This window comes from Drosophila navojoa, chromosome X (assembly GCF_054131105.1).
Source record: "Drosophila navojoa isolate 15081-1374.11 chromosome X, UAZ_NAV_1.0, whole genome shotgun sequence".
Lineage (NCBI taxonomy): Eukaryota > Metazoa > Arthropoda > Insecta > Diptera > Drosophilidae > Drosophila > Drosophila navojoa.
This window is the reverse complement of record NC_142895.1, coordinates 8344837-8364210: the sequence shown is the minus strand read 5'-3', so window position 1 is coordinate 8364210 and position 19374 is coordinate 8344837. Positions and strand designations below refer to the sequence as shown.

General features: G+C 48.7%; 2 protein-coding genes across 2 annotated transcripts; one reads left to right on the top strand and one right to left on the bottom strand.

The window, feature by feature from the left end:
• Window positions 1–100: 100 nt before the first annotated feature.
• Window positions 101–19279, top strand: nonC (serine/threonine-protein kinase Smg1). Its single transcript, XM_089264238.1, has 9 exons — window positions 101–534; window positions 633–1008; window positions 1065–3333; window positions 3755–7228; window positions 11917–12215; window positions 12872–14351; window positions 15064–16035; window positions 16094–16442; window positions 16511–19279. Exons 1-9 carry the CDS (start codon window positions 198–200, stop codon window positions 16708–16710), a joined length of 9756 nt encoding a protein of 3251 aa, XP_089120364.1. The 5' UTR covers window positions 101–197; the 3' UTR covers window positions 16711–19279.
• Window positions 8288–11110, bottom strand: mAChR-C (muscarinic Acetylcholine Receptor, C-type). Its single transcript, XM_089264474.1, has 2 exons — window positions 10030–11110; window positions 8288–9001 (listed from the first exon to the last, which is right to left on the bottom strand). Exons 1-2 carry the CDS (start codon window positions 10566–10568, stop codon window positions 8320–8322), a joined length of 1221 nt encoding a protein of 406 aa, XP_089120600.1. The 5' UTR covers window positions 10569–11110; the 3' UTR covers window positions 8288–8319.
• Window positions 19280–19374: the final 95 nt, after the last annotated feature.

The following is a 19374-nucleotide window of genomic DNA, read 5'->3' as shown; positions in this document are numbered from 1 at the left end:
AATAACTGCGATCTTTGTTTACGCAGTGCTGCCAGGCAGTTCACTATCGTTTACCGAATCAATCGATAGCTGTGGGCTGAAAACCGAAACATATATCGAAATGGACACACTGTTTGTAGAGATTGACATCTCTATGAACTGAACGTGAAAGCCAAAACAACAAAAACAATTCGGTGGCGCAAATTTAATGTACATATATGATCACTATCCGCGGTGATCTTTCAATGAAAAGCGCTGTTTATCCGCTGGGCAATTGCAACAATGCCAACGAGAATGCATCGATACTGAGCGATGGTTCTGGCCACAAGGGCAACAAAAGGAGCGGGAACAAATACATTGGGAACAACAACATCACCAACAGCAACAACAACATTAACAATTACAACAACAGCAACATTAATAATGTAAATGAAAATACGCTGTGGCCTCCTGCATACGATATGCAAGCGTCGTCCGCCAACGCTAATCCAGTGCTGCGTAATATAAACAATGATATGACAAAGGACATTTCGCGCAAAGTGCTTCAATGCAAGAGTAAGTGACCCCATCCATCCATCTACCAGGTCTCGCTACTGCCTATGTCAGTACAGTATGTAGCTGCAAATGTCTGCATTTGCTTCTTATATTCACAGTGCAATTCACATCCAATGATCGATTAGACAAAATGAGCGGCGACGACATGCGCATGTCGAAGATCATGCGCCGCCTGCACAACGAATCGAGCCCGGCGGCTGCTCTCGAACTGTGCAACAAACTGGACATGGCCGTGCGGACTCCAGTTAATGTGGGTTATTTGACTCGATCTTTTGACGTTATCTTGGATGGAATGCAGTCGTTGTTCAAGCAATGCCCGGCTCCGGTGCTGAACGAGTGCAGCAAAACTCTAGGAGTGATTGGCTACATCAATCGCATGTCATATCCCATCTATGAGGACTTCATTGTGAGGAACTTTAAAATGCACAAGCGCATGCAAAAATATTTAATTCTTGCGCTGCAGACGACGCTCAGGTAAGTTACATCCCATGTCCACGTGACCCGTGATCCGTACGCCTGTCTTATTTTAGCTGCGACACAAAATGCGATATGCACATTTTTTCGGACAAGATAATGGCGCTATTGAAAGACTTTCTGGAGGGAGCTGATAGCCCCGACATCTTCATGGGCATCAGTATGTGCATTGTGCAATTTTCGCTCAATTATCGCGAGGTTTTCGAGTGCCATTTTACGGATGTGGTGGACATCATCATTGGCTGGCAGCTGGAGGTTGGCCAGCCCGAGGAAGTGAGGACGCATTGCGCTTACGTGTTGGAGCAGCTGACACCATATTTTAGCAAGCAATTGGACTTTAGCTATGGACTCCTAACCCAGTTCATCGAGGACATATCGGAAAAATCAGAGCGCCCGGGCGAGCGAATCGGCGCCTTCGTTGGAGCCTTCAATACGCTGCTGAAATGTCTCACACGTATGCGCATTACATGCGAATCGATCGTTTCCCTCGCACTCGTGCATCTCATCAAAGTGCTGCCCGCCATGCTGGAGAACCCGGAGGGCGTAGGCGACGATGCTCTAATAAATATCAATGAACTATTCTGCATTTGCTTGCTCAATGGCTATGCCAATCCGGACGCAGGGACTCTCGACAAGTTAATCCATATGCAATTCGAGCACATCACCAAATTGCCCGACTCTCAGAAATTGAGTTGCCTGTATTTGCTGTTGTGCACGGTGCGGAAGCTGCGCGCTCGCCTGCCCGCCAGCCTGGTCCAGCTGATCTTTCAGTCGGATCCCGCTGATGCTGCAAAGCAAACATATTTGACCAGCATACGACTACAGAACGACACAAAGGCCTACAAGCTGCTGTTGCGCACATGCCAGGAGACGTTGCTGATTAAGAATGTGCCCATCTTGCAGCAGGCATACAAACAGCTCGTCCAGGACGTCGACAAATGCATCTCAAAGCTGGCCCAGGCCCAGGCCCAGGCCGACTCCAGCGAAGCGGACATCTTGCTCATCTTTCATTTGGCCGCACTGGCGGCACTGGCCAAGCAGACGTCCTCAATCATTGGCATGTACGCCTGCAAGCCATCCATACTGGAGCTGTTGATAACCAATTGTCGTGCCGGCGAATTGAGTATCTGGTCAAAGCATCCGACCACCCATCATGCCATACTCTGTCTGCTCGTCGTCCACTGCCAGGCCAATCACAATTTCCGCAATAACTCCAGTCTGCTGCGCGAGAGCGACGCCGGCAAGAATCTGCATTCGAGCAGCTCCCAGTCGCCTACGGCTCACAGCTTCGGTCAGATACTCAAGTTCTTGGCACACTGCTTGGTGAATGGTGCACAGCTGGCGCCGGTCAATCTCAAGCATCTGCTCGGCTGGACGAAATCTCTGCTGGTCGAGTGTGGCTCGCGCTGCGCCGTATTGCTGGAGCATGACGATTTCATGACCATTTGCGAGAGCGTTGCCAGCACAGCTGCGAAATACGCGCCCATGGAGAGTGCTCTGTGCATCCAGGCCGTGCTCGGCTATGGCACATCGAATCTGAGCCTCGAGCTCCTCCTTTTGTATCGTGAAACGGCGCTCCAGCAGCTCCAACCGTTGGCCAGCAGCGCGCACGAGGCCTACGCCCAGATCTATGCCCAGTTGCCGCTCAGCTTGATCATCGCCAGACGTGTCCCCTCCGGCATCGGCAGCAATCACATTTGCGTCTGGCAGCAGCGCCTGAGCCAGTGCAGCGCCATACGCGAAAATGTCTTTCGGGATTTCTTCGAGCGCCTGCAGACGCCGGAGCAACAGCCGTTCGGCGAGTGCCTGCGGTCGATGTTCATGCGCAGCTGCCAGGTGACGCAGCTCGACGAGCGGCAGGAGAAGTTGTCCCAGTGCATGCGCCGCTGTCAGCGTCTGGCCACCGTCTGGCTGCAGTTCGAGGCGGCGCGCTTCTGTGTCGACCAGAAGCTGCGCACGCCGCTGGGCAAGCCGCAGGACACGTTCCTCGCCTTCGAAGCCATTGTGACGCGCTACGCCCGACTCCTGAGTGGCTGTGGCAAGGACAACGAGCGTCGAGCCTTCGACGATCTGTCACTGCAGCAGCTCTCCAACACGCGTGCCAACTTGAACCTGCTGCTGGGCTTCCTGGATGCGCTCGAGAAGCTCATCTACAATGCGGCCGAGGGCAGCGCCTTTGCACTGCGTGCGCCCGAGAAGCCAGTCAGCGCCTTCTTCCGGCTCAACAATCCGACATGCCAGTCCTGGTTCAATCGCATTCGCACCAGCGTCATCATCATTGCCATGCACTGTCATCAGCCGGAGTTGGTCATACGCTATGCCCAGGTAGGTTGCTTGCCCTTCGATGAGCCTGAATCCATTGAATTTTGAATTGGTCAAAATATTCCAATGCCCTTTATCAAAGCGTTTAGCTGCATTGATCTAGCCATGTCTGCACTTTCGTTAGCTTTATCGTAGGTCCAATAGTCTTTTCGTCAGCATGACCGCAACAATCTTGTAAACTATTAATATTAGAGATGTAAAACTTGACAGCTACGTTCTTGTATACCACGCGCAGCAGACGATTATAGTGTTCTTTCGATAGCACTTACCATTATCGATCAAACTCCTTATTATCGATAAAAATCTATCGTCCGTTGTGCATCCTTGGTCCATGTATTTAGTGTAATATTTGAATTTGAATGTATGCACTCTAGCTTAAAGCACTTTGGAATTCGTACTTACATATTTCCGTCTCTTTCCACAGCAAATCCTGCTCACCCATAAGACGCAGGACTCCATGTACAGCCAGGCGATTGTCTACTTGGCCTGGGCCTTTGTCACCTGCCGTGAATCGGACTCGCTGCGCGGCCTCTACGTGTGGGCGCGCGCGCGCAGCAGCAAGTGCTACAGGTGGCTGCAGAGTGCCGCAGATCAGGCAGCTGAGCGCACGGAACTGGCGGTGGTTGGCTACCGTTCCATTCTGGCCGATGGGGATCTGGAGACGCATGTGCGCCAGTTTGTGCAGGCGCAGCTGTTCGAGTGCCTGCACTGCACGGGTCAGTGGACGCAGATAGTGGAGCTGAAGGCGCAGTGGAAGCGCGCCGGCGACAACATCCAGGTGAATCCCTTTCTGCACAAGAGCATGACGCATCTGAGTGTGCTGGAGCAGCTGCTGGCCAAGAGCGAGGCCACATCGGACGAACTAAACGCAGCGCTGCACACGCTGAGCATCTGGCCCAGCGACAACGAGCCCCACGCCAGCTTCTCGGCCGACTGTGTGCTCGAGAAGCTGGAGAACATTGTGCTGCAGCAGTGCCACTCAGCGGACGACCTCAAGCCGTTTGAGGTGGGCCCATCCGTGCAGCAGCTGCTGGACATGAACTGGCGCGAATGCCTGCTCAACTACAGCTGCGAGCAGCAGCACTGGCAGCAGCTGACGCTGCTGAAGCACATCACCCAGACGCTGAGCAGCAGCCAGGAGCCGCTGATGCTGCTGCCCCTGGACAGCAAGGGCCGGGAGGAGCGGCAGCAGCAGCAGCTCCAGCAACAGCATCACCATCATCAGCACCATATTGGCAGCCTGGGCAGCTCCCTATTCCTGCGCTGCGTGGCCTGGACGCAGCTGCTGCGCAATCACTGCAACGTGAACAGCCTGGGCAGTCTCTATCTGGAGACGGCGGCGGTGGCGCGTGAGGAGGGCAACCAGTCCACCTGCCAGGCCATGCTGGAGCTGTTCTTCGGCCAGCCACTCAAAGACGTTGCGGGCTACCTGCTGACCAATTCGCCGGACACCAACAATTTGCAGCTGCTGCGTGGCTACACCGAGGTGGCCAAGTGCCTCTACCTCCAACAGCAGCAGCAACAGCAGCAGCAGTGCAGCGAGCTGAGCGCCATCAATGTCTGCACATCGCTTTGCCTGGCCATACAGAAGCAGCTGCCGCAGCCGGAGCTGGCTTCCGATGTGGGAGCCGAGCTGTTGCTGACGCTCGCGGATTGGATAGCCGCGCGCAGCTGCAACGGGCTGGCCACCAACATGTCCACCCAAATGCAGCAGCTGCTGGAGCAGCTGCCCGAGTGCCCCTTGGCGCGCAGCTCGACACAGCCGACGACGCTGCCGCATGGCGAGCGATTGGTGGCGCGCCTGATCAATGCCAGCCTGCAGCAGCGGCCGAACAACGAGGAGGCGCTCATAGCGTATGGCAACTGGTGCTATCGCTGGGGCAAGAAGACCGTCGACAGCGGCACCGTGCTCAGCCAGGCGGACATCACAGCCATTGGCGAGGCGCTGGGCGGCGATCAGCCTCTCGATGGCGACACGCTGCAGGAGCTGCTGGAGGCACTGCGCACGGAGCCACAGCCGGGCAACAATTGCGAGCAGGACGAACTGCAAACGGATGCCCAGTGCGAGCTGCGACTGCGCCAGCTCAGCGCGCTGGCCGACAAGCCAGCCAGCGTGCTGGAGTCGATTGTGCGCATTTGGCGTCGCGCCATGGCTAATACCTTTGACTACTACAAGGCGGCGGCAGGTTGCTATTTCCATTATCTCAGCCTGAAGGCGGGCTCCGGCGAGGGGTGTGCGTTGCCGCCGCAGCAGCCGCGTTTCCATGTGGACGACAGCAATATGGTGACGACAACGCTGCGTCTGCTGCGCCTGATTGTGAAGCATGCCAGCGGACTGCAGGATGTGCTGGAGCAGGGGCTGAAGACGACGCCGATTGGGCCGTGGAAGGTCATCATACCGCAGCTCTTCAGCCGGCTCAATCATCATGAGCCGTATGTGAGGAAGAGTGTGTGTGCGCTGCTCTGCCGCCTGGCCGAGAGTCGGCCGCAGCTGGTCACCTTTCCGGCGGTGGTGGGCGCCAATCGTGAGCTACAAGCCACGCCCATTGGCAGCGGCAGCAACAGCAGCAGCAGCAGCCCGGCACAGAGCTATGCGATATTGTTGAATGCTTTGACCAAGCAGTCGCCCGAGGTCGTGCAGCATGTCCAGCTGCTGGTCAAGGAGCTGCGACGCGTCTGCCTGCTCTGGGATGAGTACTGGATACACTCGCTGGCGCAAATCTACAACAGCTATGTGGGTCGGGTCAACGGACTGGCCAGCGAATTCAAGCCCGACGACCATGAGGGCAAGCAGAATCGCTTCGATAGCTGGCGCCCGCAGCTGCTCAGCGACATGGAGGCGCTGATGGCGTTCACCACGCGCGAGGCGGAGACCAACTACGAGCGCAGCTTCAAGCGGCGCTTCGATGCGCCCATTGCGAGCACGCTGGAGGCGCTGCGTAATCGCCCGTACCCGGAGGCGTGGGACAAGCTGAAGCAGCTCTACCACGTGCTGCAGTCCAATATGCTGCGCGGCACGAGCAGCACTCTGAAAATGCAGACGATCAGTCCGGTGCTGTGCGAGATTGGACGCATGCGCATCTCGATGCCGGGCCTGGACGCGCAAGACGAACAGCAGCCGGTGCACATTGAGAGCGTGGAGAGCACCGTCTGCATTCTGCCCACCAAGACGAAGCCCAAGAAGGTCGCCTTCTATGGCAGCAATGGGCAGAAGTACACGTTCCTCTTCAAGGGCCTGGAGGATCTGCATCTGGACGAGCGCATCATGCAATTTCTGTCCATATCGAACGCCATCATGGCTACCAAAAATGATACGCCGCACAGCTGCTACCGCGCCCACCACTACTCGGTCATACCGCTGGGCCCCCAGTCGGGTCTGATCAGCTGGGTGGACGGGGTCACTCCGCTGTTCGCCCTGTACAAGAAGTGGCAGCAGCGCCAGCCTCAGCCGGCCACAGGCGCCACATCGCGCCGCCTCACCGATCTCTACTACAACAAGCTGTCGCCATTGCTGGCCAAGCACAACATGCTGGTCACGGATCCGCGTCGCCAGTGGCCCCTGTCGGTGCTGCGCCAGGTGCTTAACGAGCTGCAGCAGGAGACGCCGGCGGATCTGCTCACCCGTGAGCTCTGGTGCCATGCGGGCAGCGCCGCCGAGTGGCGCCAGTCAGTGCGCCGCTACACGAACTGCATGGCCGTCATGTCCGTCATTGGCTATGTGATTGGCCTGGGCGATCGCCACTTGGACAATGTGCTCATCAACCTGAGCAGCGGCGACATCGTCCACATCGACTACAATGTCTGCTTCGAGAAGGGACGCACCCTGCGCATACCCGAGCGTGTGCCCTTCCGGCTGACGCAGAATATGGTGCACGCCCTGGGCATTACCGGCATCGAGGTGAGTTCATGAGTTCCATTTTGGCTTCCTTAGTTCTTTATCATGCTCGATCAGCTAAAGATCTACTTTATTTTATTTAAATCCAAGTTGTTGCGTTTGCTAGCCCGAAAGACTCATTTATGTACATATATCTCATATGTCTAAGATTCTTATATGCATCATATGTTTCTAAGCGTATCTTAACTCCTTAATGACCTTAGCCCCTTAAAGCTCCATAAGGAGCTTAGCTCCTTGGGGTCTTAGCGCCCCAAGATCGTTAGCTCTCTAAAGGGCCTTAGTTCTTTAAAGACCTGAGCTCCCTAAGGGCTAAGAACCTTGGCTCTCTAACAGCTTTAGCTCTTTAGCGCTTTTCAGCTTTTTGATCTTTCCCAAAATATGCTTTACTTCTTTTTTCAGCTGAACTTTTTTACTAGATATTTCAAATAACTTTTCAGCACAGGCTGTTATAAGGGGTATGTAATAAAATACCCTAAAATACCCTGCTGCCCATAAAATCGGACTAAAATCTGGTGTCGCCCTCGTTGTAAATAATCGTGCTACTCATTTCCAATTAATACGATGAGTCGACTTCTAATTCAAATAATTGTTTATGTTCTCCCATTGCCGTTTGCTTTCTCAAGTTTTCCTGGCGTGACTAGACGACGCCCTGAATTGGGCTTTCAAATTACTAAGCTCAAGCATACTAGTAGAAATTCTCGGAATGCCCATTTGAGTCTCTTTTTTAGATACATATACACAATGCTCAAGTGTTCAGCTCTTTTTCAGAAGCCAGCTGAAATAGAGAGTTAGTAAAAAGACAGTTTTATGTATAGATTCCTCATCGATTCAAAGATTGTGATGTGATTTCTGTGTGACTTCAGGCTAGATTCCATTAATCTTTATGTCCGTGATTTCTGCGTGACTAAGGTTAGATTCCATTAGTCCCTATGCCCCATTAGACCCATTACACTAAACGATCTACAAATGTCTTTCGAGTTCTCCCTTTCGGTTCTGCTCATTATGATCCCCCGAACGATCTATCATCCCTCGCGCTAGTTCCCCTCGCATTAAAGGTAGTCCTTCTTTAGATTTACATTAGATATATTTTGTATTTATTGCGCGTCCTGGCACTGAGTTGAGAGTTTTTCTACATTACATTCCTTGGCGGCCGTATAGCCGTTGCTGCTGTTGCTATCGATGCGTTGCTTGGCACTGTCCGAGGGCAAATTGAGCTCCAGGTCGGCATCGATGCGACAGCAGCGGCTGGACTTGCAGCAGAGCGTTTGGGCGAACGCACGCCGAAAGCCGGCATTCTTCCATGAGTAGATGATGGGATTGAGCGCCGAGTTGGCCATCGCCAGCGAGAAGGCTGTCTTGTAGATCATCGAGTTGCTGCGGCACACGCGGAACAGCTGGGCGATCGCCACACAGAAGTAGGGCAGCCAGCAGAGCGTGAAGCAGCCCATGATGAAGACCACAATCTGGACGCTCTTCCAGTCCGGGTGCAGCATGCTGTGGCTGCTGTGCGTGTTGTAGACGACAGATTGGCGCACTCGCTGCGCCTGCTTGGAGGCCTCGCGCATGATGCGCCAGTAGAAGACCAGCATGCATATCCAGATGATGGCGAATCCGGGCGTTATAATCCCAGCCACATACCATGGCAGCAGCACCTCGTCAAACTCGCAGCCCTGCGCCGCGGACCACTTGTTCCAGAATATGGGTATCAGCGCTACCAGAGCGCCCACACACCAGTTCAATGTGATGATCATGTAGGCGACGCGACGCGTCATATAGCTGCCATAAATGGGCAAAGATTTCGATTAGATGGGCTCTTAAGAGGGGACAAGATACAAAACACAAATAACTGAAGCATCGGAAGTGGAAATAAGTATCGAATAAGTCAGCTATCATCACTAGAGTAGTTTTACGAGTGCTATATGCTCATTTATGGACTGTAGACGTTGGCCTCAAGTGAAAATAACCCAAAACACGTCATAAAGATAAGATTCGGATATTGGAGATTATAAATGCAATCGACGAAGAAATAAACTGCCTAGTGTAATAAGTCATGGTTGACAAGGCGATAGCAGCTGACATTTACCCAGCTGGGTCAGATAATATATTCGCAATGATGCGTACCGATATGAGAACCCGCTGAACTGGGATTCATCTTGAGCTTTAGATATAGTAAAGTAGAATCCGGCTATAACGAATAACTTATATGGTCGATGGTTCTTTGAACCTCATTATAATCGTATTCTACTGTATATGACATCGAAATATCAGCTATATGGTTGTTAAGGGCTGGTTACTTATACAAGGTATAAACTAAACTTGGTCTTTCCATGACAAGTTGGATGCCTTTAGCAATAGATATAGCTTCAGCCTAGCTGAAATTTTTACTTTATATCGATATTTATCGAAGATTTAGCTTTTGAAGATTTCGATTTAGCAGCTAATAGTCTATATATAAGGATATACCTAATCTAATTAGAATATCAGACGGAACGTATATAGAAATAAGTCAGATTGAAGGGGCAGCTGAGTAAGTCGGAAGACAAAAGTAGATCCGTAAGAATTTACGGTTTAAGCCTGTGGCTTGATATCGATTTTTATCGATTTGACGATGGAGCTCTAGCAGTTAATAATCAATATATATATATATGAATATAAGAAGACTAAAATCCAATTAGTTGATAAATCACAACGTATACAGAAGCAGGTCGAAAGATTCAAGCAAATCCGACAGGGGACAACTGAGCTAGACTCAATCCCATTCAAAATCCAAATGGTTATATACAATAGTTCAACTGAAGACTCACCGTCTGTAGTGCAGAGCGTACATGACCGCTATATAACGATCCACGGCAATGGAGATGAGCGTCAGTATGGAGACGCAGCAGGCGCAGATGAAGAGGAAGAAGCGAAACAAGCAGAAGCCGCGCAGCTTGCCCAGCTCGAGGCTGCTGCCCATGTAGAAGACGACGTGATAGGGCAGGGCGACGCCGACAATGAAGTCGGAGATGGCCAGCGATAGGATGAACAGATTCGATATGACCGAGCGCAGATTGCGGCAGGTGCGCACGGCGACAATGGTGAGCGCATTGCCCACCAGTATGAAGACGAGGATGATTGCATTGATGACCAGCCAGAGCAGTAGGCCGGCGCCGATCCGGGAGGGCGCTCCAACGGTGGCGGCCACAGTTGTCATATCCATGTCCATGAGGGCATCCTCTAGCCCGTTTGACGCATTTGTTGTTGTTGTTGTTGTGGAGAAAGTGCTGCTGCTGCTGATGGTGTTGCTGATGCTATTATTGCTTTTATCACTGGGGTTTAACCAAACGTACTCCTGACTGTCCATGACACCCACTCGACCCACTCGACCCACACGACCCACACGACGATTCGGGAATCTCCCGCACTCAATACACAATTAACGTGAGCAGCTGTCTAAAAATCAGATCAGCCAATGTGAAGCGCGGCCACGAAACGCACCGAACGCCAGTTTTGAACAATCTGCCAGCCGGCCACTCCACATGGGGCAAGGACTTTGGTGTTTAGCCAGGGCAATACGTGGGCGTCGTTTGTTTACGTTTCGGTTCGCTATTATCCACAGCGCCAACTGATAACGGCAACCTGATCCAGCGTGAGAAACGCAATCCGCTCGCGCAGCTCTCAACACACATTTCCCGCTACCCTACACCAGAACAATGTCGATTTGCCACTGCCAATCGAGTAGGGTATGCAGCTCAGTCGACTCGATTGGCCCCACACTGCGATTGTGTGCAACTGTGTGGGGGAGGGGCTACATGATTGTTGGCTATCTGATGTGGCTGACACATTTCTATCGATATCGATATGGAGGCACTCGCATGGGCCTAACGTATTTTTAGCACTTCACAAATTAACCCTAGGTGAGCCGCAGAGCTTACATCTATTAATGCATCAAGTGGTAATTGATAAGTGGATTATTTATTTATCCACATCGCGCTTGGCCCCCTCGAGGCCAAGGCGCATGTTAAAGTTCATGTTAGCGGGCAGTCAGAATGAATCGAAATATATATATATATATGAAATATATTTATGCTCATGGTATTACTTGAGCAACATACGTATATGTTATATATATTTATATATTTACCAGCTGGTTTAGTAGCTTGTAAATTGACAGAGAAACGAACAAGCTGAGAGCAAACAATGTAAACAAATTTGATAAAACCCCATTGAAATACTAGCGATTTAGCAGCTGCATAAATTGCCTAGTAAATAAACATTTGCACGCGTTAATGCTATGGGAGAATTGCTTTTGGCCAACGCGTCGTATGGGTAATAATCAGATAAACTATTTATGATGCGCAATCAAATGCGGAGCCCTCGAGCAAGCCACAAATTACGCACAATTTCAAAGTTAAAATCATTGAGCAATGGCTCTATCAGTTGTAGAATTTATATTTCTAGTATATAGTTGTGCAGGCAGCTATGCATATATGGTATATATCGTGTATCAGTCGATATAAAAATGTTCTCTAGTTTTACGATGCCTGCAATTTGTTTGCTTTGCTTAGAGATATGCATGGCGATAAACGCGATTCGTGGGACTTTATTTACGAGTCTATCTGTGAATCGTATCGATTTATGATCATGATACCATATTTGATAATCCATGTCTTTTGTTTTTACCGTTTTTTTGTTTTGTTTTTTTTTTTTAGGGCGCCTACCGTCTGGGCTGCGAGTATGTACTGAAGGTGATGCGCAAGGAGCGCGAAACCCTGCTCACCCTGCTCGAGGCATTCGTCTATGATCCGCTAGTCGACTGGACAATCAACGAAGATGCGTCGACTCTGCGACGCTCCATCAATGCGAAACCGCTGGCCTGTGCCACCGCCACCAAAGAGCTGAAGTGCCTCAAGAAGGACAAGGGCAAGAACAAGCTCTCCGACTGGGACGCCAAGCGACGACACTACGTGAGCAAGCTGAAGCAGTGCCAAAAGTTTTGGACCAAATACAAGTGAGTTAACGAGTCGGTAGAGAGCTTTAAAAGACTTTTGACTTTGCCCTTAACAGAAATAGATATATTGAGTAGATTCGTTTAGTAAAACAGACATGTAGAGCCTACATTTGCTTAAGGTTCTTTTTGGGCTGCCCTCTAGAAAGAAAGTTTTCTAATTTTCCTAATGGTTTGCCCGCTAGGATCCTTTCTCCCCAAGGATGAAAATCCTTTATTTTAATGTAAGTCTCGTATGCCTTGTTTTAGCTTCCTAAAATAAACCAAAGCTGAACTAGAACTAGTTTTGGTTTGGCCCCTAGAAAGCATTCTTTCCAAGGAAGAAAATCCTTTATCTCAAGGCCTTTACCAAAATGTTTCCCCTGTAGGAAGAAAGTTTCTTATCTTCAAAGTGCCTAAACTGAACGAAAGTTTTTTTTATGGTTTGAGCTCTAGATTGAATCTTTCCCAAGATGAAAGTTCAATTATTCAATTAGGAGAATCAATGGACTCTCTTCTGCATACATTTCCTCCCTGGAAGAAAAGCTAATGCTATTCATGGCTTATCTAAGCATGCAATATTCTAGGGGCATACATAGACTATCGTGCTATCGTCCCCATTTAATGCCTATTGAAAGCTTCCGTTCACATCTTGGTTTCTATCCGTATCCATAATGCAGACTGGATATATTGCCCCAGCTAACGGACATGCTGCGAGAGATTGAGAAGCTGCAGCAGATACAGACGCAGCGCCTGGCCACGGAGCAGGATCTGCTGAAACTGAACCAGCGCAGCGCCCTGATAGCCGAGATCAATGCCCTGGGCACGGCCATTGAGAGTCACAGCTTCAATTCGGCCTCGCCGCGCTACGCCACCAAGCTGTACCACACGGAGGCGTTGGCTCGCCAGGTCCAGCTGCGTCAGCCCGACTATGAGACGGTGTCGTCGCTGCTGGTGAGCTATGGGCAGTGCCTGGAGCAGCAGCATCTGACCGAGTTCAACATGCGGCTGATTCACTTCAAGCTGGACGGAAGCAACTTGCACAGCGAGTACCTGGCCTTGCTGGAGCTGGTGCAGTGCCATTTGCCACCGCAGACGCTGGAGTCCTACGAGAGCACTCGCACCCAGCTGGACGAGCTGTGCGAGCGGCTGAACGATCTGGGCCTGCAGTGCGTGGAGCACATGCAGCAGTATGCATCCATAATGGCCTACTATCCGGAGCATCTGAAGGGCAACAACATCTTTATGCGCTTCCACGAGAGCTATGCCAACTACTTGGCCAAGGCCGAGAACTGCAGCAGCAGCAGCAGCGACAGCAGCAGCAGCAACAGCAACGACAGCAGCAGCAGCCACAGCAACGACAGCAGCAGCAGCAACGGGAGAAGCCAACAGAGCTCGCCGGAGTTCGACACGGACAGCAAGCTGAACGCAGCCCGAACCTTGGAGGCGGTTCACCTGAGTCTCAGCTGTCAGCTGCTCGAGTTGACGCAGCACTTTGCCCACGAGCAGGCCCTGGCCCAGTCGCAGAGCCCGTCGCACGTCCTGCTGGCGGCTATAAAGCACAGCGGCTACAGCAAAGTGCAGCTCGATGCGGCCCTGCTGCACACCCTGGAGAAGGCCAACAATGCGTTCGCCCACTACGAGCGATCGGCTGTGGAGGAGCATGAAATCAAACTCTTGGAGCATCAGTTGCAGCACATTCAGCTGGTGCAAACAATGTGCCAGAGCGTTACGGAGCCCATGGACCAGGCCAACGATCACCTCAGCCAGCTGCAGGACACGCTGTCCATGCTCATCCAGCTGCAGCACAGCTTCGAGCATGGCCTCACCGCCAGCGTGTTCCGTCTGCTGCTGTTGCCAGCCAAGCAGCACCATTTGGAGGCAATTCTACAGCTGGACAGCAAGGGTCTGGCCGAACGTTACCACCGATCAATGCGAGTGCAGCAACAGGAGTTGGAGCAATCGGAAAAGCAACTGGATCTCGTGGAGGACTCGCCGCAGCAATTCACCATTCCACGAGCTTTGGAAGCTGAGTTCATGCAATGCCTGCAGCTCGGCTACGATCTCTTCCAGCAGCTTAACAAGGCCCTGGAGCGTGTCACGCGCAATATCAAATTGATCATTGACGATGTCAACGATGCTCCGACACGGCAGTACACGGTGAGTGATCCAAGCTAAAGGAAAGGGAATGCAAGTGACCAAAGCACATTAGAGCTAATCAATGAAATATGAATGAAGGCAGGCAGTTTATAGCGGAATGGTAGCTACGTAGTAAGAGTGAGATAATGGAGGCTAAGCAGCAACAACTATAGTACGGGAGAGATAAGGATAGCAGAACGATCGAGAGATCGAGGCAGATATGAAAATGACAAAGACAGAGAGAAGAATGTGTATAAAAATGTTGAATGATTCAGTTTTTATACTTATATACACACATATTAATATAGACAACAAGTAGGGCTAGAGAGTGGTAATGAAATACATAAACAGTTATCTTAAATAACGTTCAAGATTAAGTAGCCATGCATACATATAATAAATGTGAGTGATATTTGTCTTAAAGAAGAGTTAGAGATGATGTCAGAGCAGAGCTATGTACATATATAAAAGAAGCTCTATGATATATGAGATCATTGTAGAAACGTAGAAATGGATCATAATAAGTTTGAGTGAAGAACAACTAGAGATATCAGAGAATATAGTCATTTATAATGAGAACTAAATATGAAATAAATGTTTAGGTTTACTAGAGATCTAGGTGACAGGTAAGTCACAAAGAAGGTAGCGATTCATCAGAGATAACGTATTCGGATTTCGAAGTAGCCACGAGAATGATAAGGTTCCTGCGCTAATTGAGCAATTTTGTTTGCAGGAATTGGACATAATTAAGATCGCTGGCAACACGTTGTCTGAGAAATGCTTCTTCGATCTGGTGCTGCAGACGGTGGACGCCAGCAGGAGCTGGGATCAGCGACTGATGCGTGAGCCCGTGCAGAGCTTTGTACAGCGCCTGGAGATGACGTATATTGTGGGCGTGGTGCCATTGCTCTGCCATTCCCACTACACGAACTGTTGCATACGTGGCCAGGAGGTGGCAGCAGCCATTGCCCTCTGCTCGCCGGATGTGCTGCAGCTGTGCGATGGCTTCTTTGCCGCGCTGCAAGCGGAGGCGACGCTGCAGCAGAGCCAGTGCGAAATCGGGCAGCTCAATCAGCTGATCGAGACACAGACGCTCATCGCAACGGCGCACTACTGGGCATACGGCGAATCGCTGGGCAACGAGCTGAACTGTGGCCACGTCATCAGCCGGCAGAAGCTGTCCGAGGCAATCAGCCAGAACTTGCAGACGCTGTCGGACAAGGCGCTGGCTATGGAGCGGCTGCAGCACCGCCTGACCTCGCAGCTAGATCAGCTGCAGAGCCATCGCAGCAACTGGAATCGCAATCACATCGACAGCCTGCTGCGCAACGAGCAGCTGCAGCACAAGCTGACCAGCAATCAGCTGGACGTGATCAATGAGCTGAAGATATGCGCCAGTGCGCTGTGCAGCATCGAGCAGGCGGGCGGAATTGACGGAGAGCAGGAGAAACTGCTGCTGGACAACATGGAGCAGTGGCTGCAGGCCTACCAGCAGTGGGAGGTGAGTAATGCACGGATTAGCGCCGTGGAGCAGGCGATTGTCCAGCTGCTGGATCCCGAGGGAGCCATCGATGACTGCTGGGTAAAGAACGTGCAGGGTCTGCTCGAGGATTACACGTGCAAGGTGCAGCGCGAACTGTCGATGCTGGAGTCGGAACAGCAGACCAGGCGCAGACTCATCTATGGGGTGCTCAAGGAAGTGCAGGTAAAACGAGTAGCATCACCTCATTATCAACTGAGTGTCTAACACATCGTTCCCTTAGCGAAACCAGGAACAGATGCCGCGCATTTACACGCGCAGCCTGTGCAACGACTCCGAGGAGCAGGCCAAAATGGTGCCCCTGGATATTCAGCTGCTTTGTGGTCATGTGCGCGATGCACAGCGCACACTCGTGGACTTCTTTCAGCGTGTGATGGAGCTCCGCAAGGAAATGGCCAGCGAACGGCCTGCGCTGCACCACGACACGCTCGCCCGCTGGCAGCAGCAGCTACAGCATATCGAGCATATGGCTCAGCACGCCGTGGATGACTTCTTCAGGGGCATCGAGGACTTTCTGCAGCATTCAGCGGACAGTGATTCGTTGCCATACGAAACGTTCACGCACAACAAGGGTAAGGACCATCGAATCATTTTCAATTGTCTCACAATCAAACAATCTTGATGTGATGCCTTCTTTCAGGTGCACCCAATCTGCACGAGCAGAAACGCAATGCGTATGGCGTGTCTGTGTGGAAGAAGATACGCATGAAATTGGAAGGACGCGATCCGGATAGCAATCAGCGTGCCAGCGTCGCTGAGCAGGTCGACTACGTGTTGCGCGAGGCCACCAATCCGGACAATCTGGCCGTACTGTACGAGGGCTGGACGCCATGGGTCTAAGTTGACGGACGTGGCCACAAATTGCCAGCAAATGGCAAATGGGCATCAAAATCGCATTAAACGCATCATGGAACGGGGGTTGGACACAGTGGCAGGAGGATGCTCGGAAGTGGAGTGACTGTCCAAATGTATCTATATCTATATACATGCGTCTATATACGTGATTATACATGGATATCTATATGTACGTGTATATATACATAATATATATGTATATCTACTCAGGCTGGGGTTGCGCTAACAGGCGCATCGATCACCCCGCTCCTTTCCACTTCCACACGACGACCTGCCCCCATCCCGACATCACAAAGTATAGAGGATAATACGACAAAGAAAGAAGGATAGAAAGAGAATATACTACAACAAATGAATAGAACATAGAAGATACCAGGACAACATCGTTTCGGTTGCTTTCGAAGCTCAACAGCTCAATGCTCACACTCGGCCGAGCAACCCACACAGCTGCGCTAGCGTGACCGTACGCCGAAGGACACAACACCTTATGCGGTCGGCAGGAACACGCCCAATGCAAGCAAGCAAATCAACAGGACTTGGAGCAGTTCACGTATCCGTTGCACATTTCAAATTTGAATTCTTTTTAAGCACACTTACAAACACGGCGCATATTACTATTTTCAGCCAATAGAACGAGAATCCAATAGAACGAGAAAGAGAAAAAGAAGAATTGGTGAGAAAGAGAGGGTTTTCCCTCTTGTTATACATTATACATATGTATAAACTTATATATACATATATATATATATATATATATATATATATATATAAGTTATATATATTATTTAAATTTAAGCTTAAAAGTTGTTTTAATTTAAGTTTTTATCCTTTTTATCGAACTACTATCCAACAGCTTACTTGGCATATTTTTAAACCATCAACAGGCGCGAAAATTGCGCTCCAATTAGATGTATTTACTTAAAGCTCTCATTTTGTTTGCTTAATAGTTTTTTTCTTTCCGTGGCGAATCAATGCGATCTTCATTAAAGATTAATACAAAATAACTTCAAATGTATTTTTATTTAATTTTTAACATCGAGGATTTCTCCTTGGACAGCTCGGCAGGCTATCGATAGCACTATCGATACGCCCAAGCAGAGCTTCAGGCGCAGCAGTCTAACGGAAACACGACTCAGCCGCAATGCCAATTGGAATTTGGCGGTGCTAATTGGAACTGCAGCGCAATTCGATTTAATGCATCAATGACGTTATAACAACAGAGAAACAAGTAAAACGCCAACAACTTGAATATATCGTTTGTATTTATATATAATCACTCATTTATTTTCTAAATTTTCCACTTTAGCTCAATTTGCTTAACTCTCTTCCTTATTCTCTCCCACGCTTCGGCTGTCAGTTTACTTGGTAATCGTTCGTTTATCAATTACGTTTATATTTGTTTTCACTTGGATAGGGTGTAAAAAGTTTGAAATGTTCTTAATAGGATCAAGACGTATTTATTACCAGCTAATGCGTTACTTATTTTCTGTTTCATCTTCTCGTTTTGTTTGTTTGTCTGTTTGCATTTATGTTTTCATTGTTTCATCTTTCTATTTATATTTTTGTTTATATTATTCTTTAATCCTTAGGTATTTGTTGCAAATTAACATTAACTTTATTGAACTTCTTGCTTACAACTATTTTTGTTGTTATCTCTTTTGTGTGTGTTGGTGTATGTGTGTGTGTGTGTGTGTGTGTGTATTTTTACAAACAGTACAATTAGAAATCGAAATTCCAGCTATGTTTAAATATTGTTTACACCTCCAACTATTTGTTTATGTTTATTTTATTTTATTTTTTTTTTTCTGTTCGGGAAACTTGTCAGTTAATGTTAATGTTGTTTTTACGGTTACACGCTATAGTTATACAATTAAATGTTTATATATATGTACAGTACATTAATGTATACATATCTATTTATTCATATATTTATATATGTATATATATAAATATTTTATATATATATATATCATTTACAAAAGAACTTAACGAGCTGTCATCGTTCATTTATTTGTTATTACATACAAAAGATTAACAAATTAATATTAAAAAAATACATAAAAAAAAAAAAAAACAAAATTATACAATCATTTTGTTATACACACATATCATATATATATGTTTGCATATCTACTTTTTCGTATGTAATTACGGCACTGCTCGTAAGCTAATTTACGTTACGGATTGTGAATGCGGCTAGATCATTTGTTTATGTATTAGTTTTTATCATTTTCGTTTTGTTATGGATAGATCCGTTTGTCTAGGACAGGAACTCCATTAGCCAATATAGGTTTTTGAAACATAAAATACAGTTAAATTGCCTTTAGCATTCCTTTGACCAGAATTTCCACATGACAGAAGTGTTTTCAATATTAGCAATATTTTCTCATTTTACTTGAAGTTTTTCATAGTTTTGTTTTCAACAATACAAACAGAATAAAAATTTAACAATAAAAATGATGGGGGACAATTATATATACAAATCATATAAATAGCAATAATTGATTTATGACATGGATAAACACAAATCATTTGTCAAATTTGAAATAAAATATTCATGAAAAAAAAAAACAATTCTACAATTACATAGTTGAATAATTTTTTAAAGTAAGGCTTCCCTTTTTTTTTTTTGTTTGTTTTGTTTTTGGT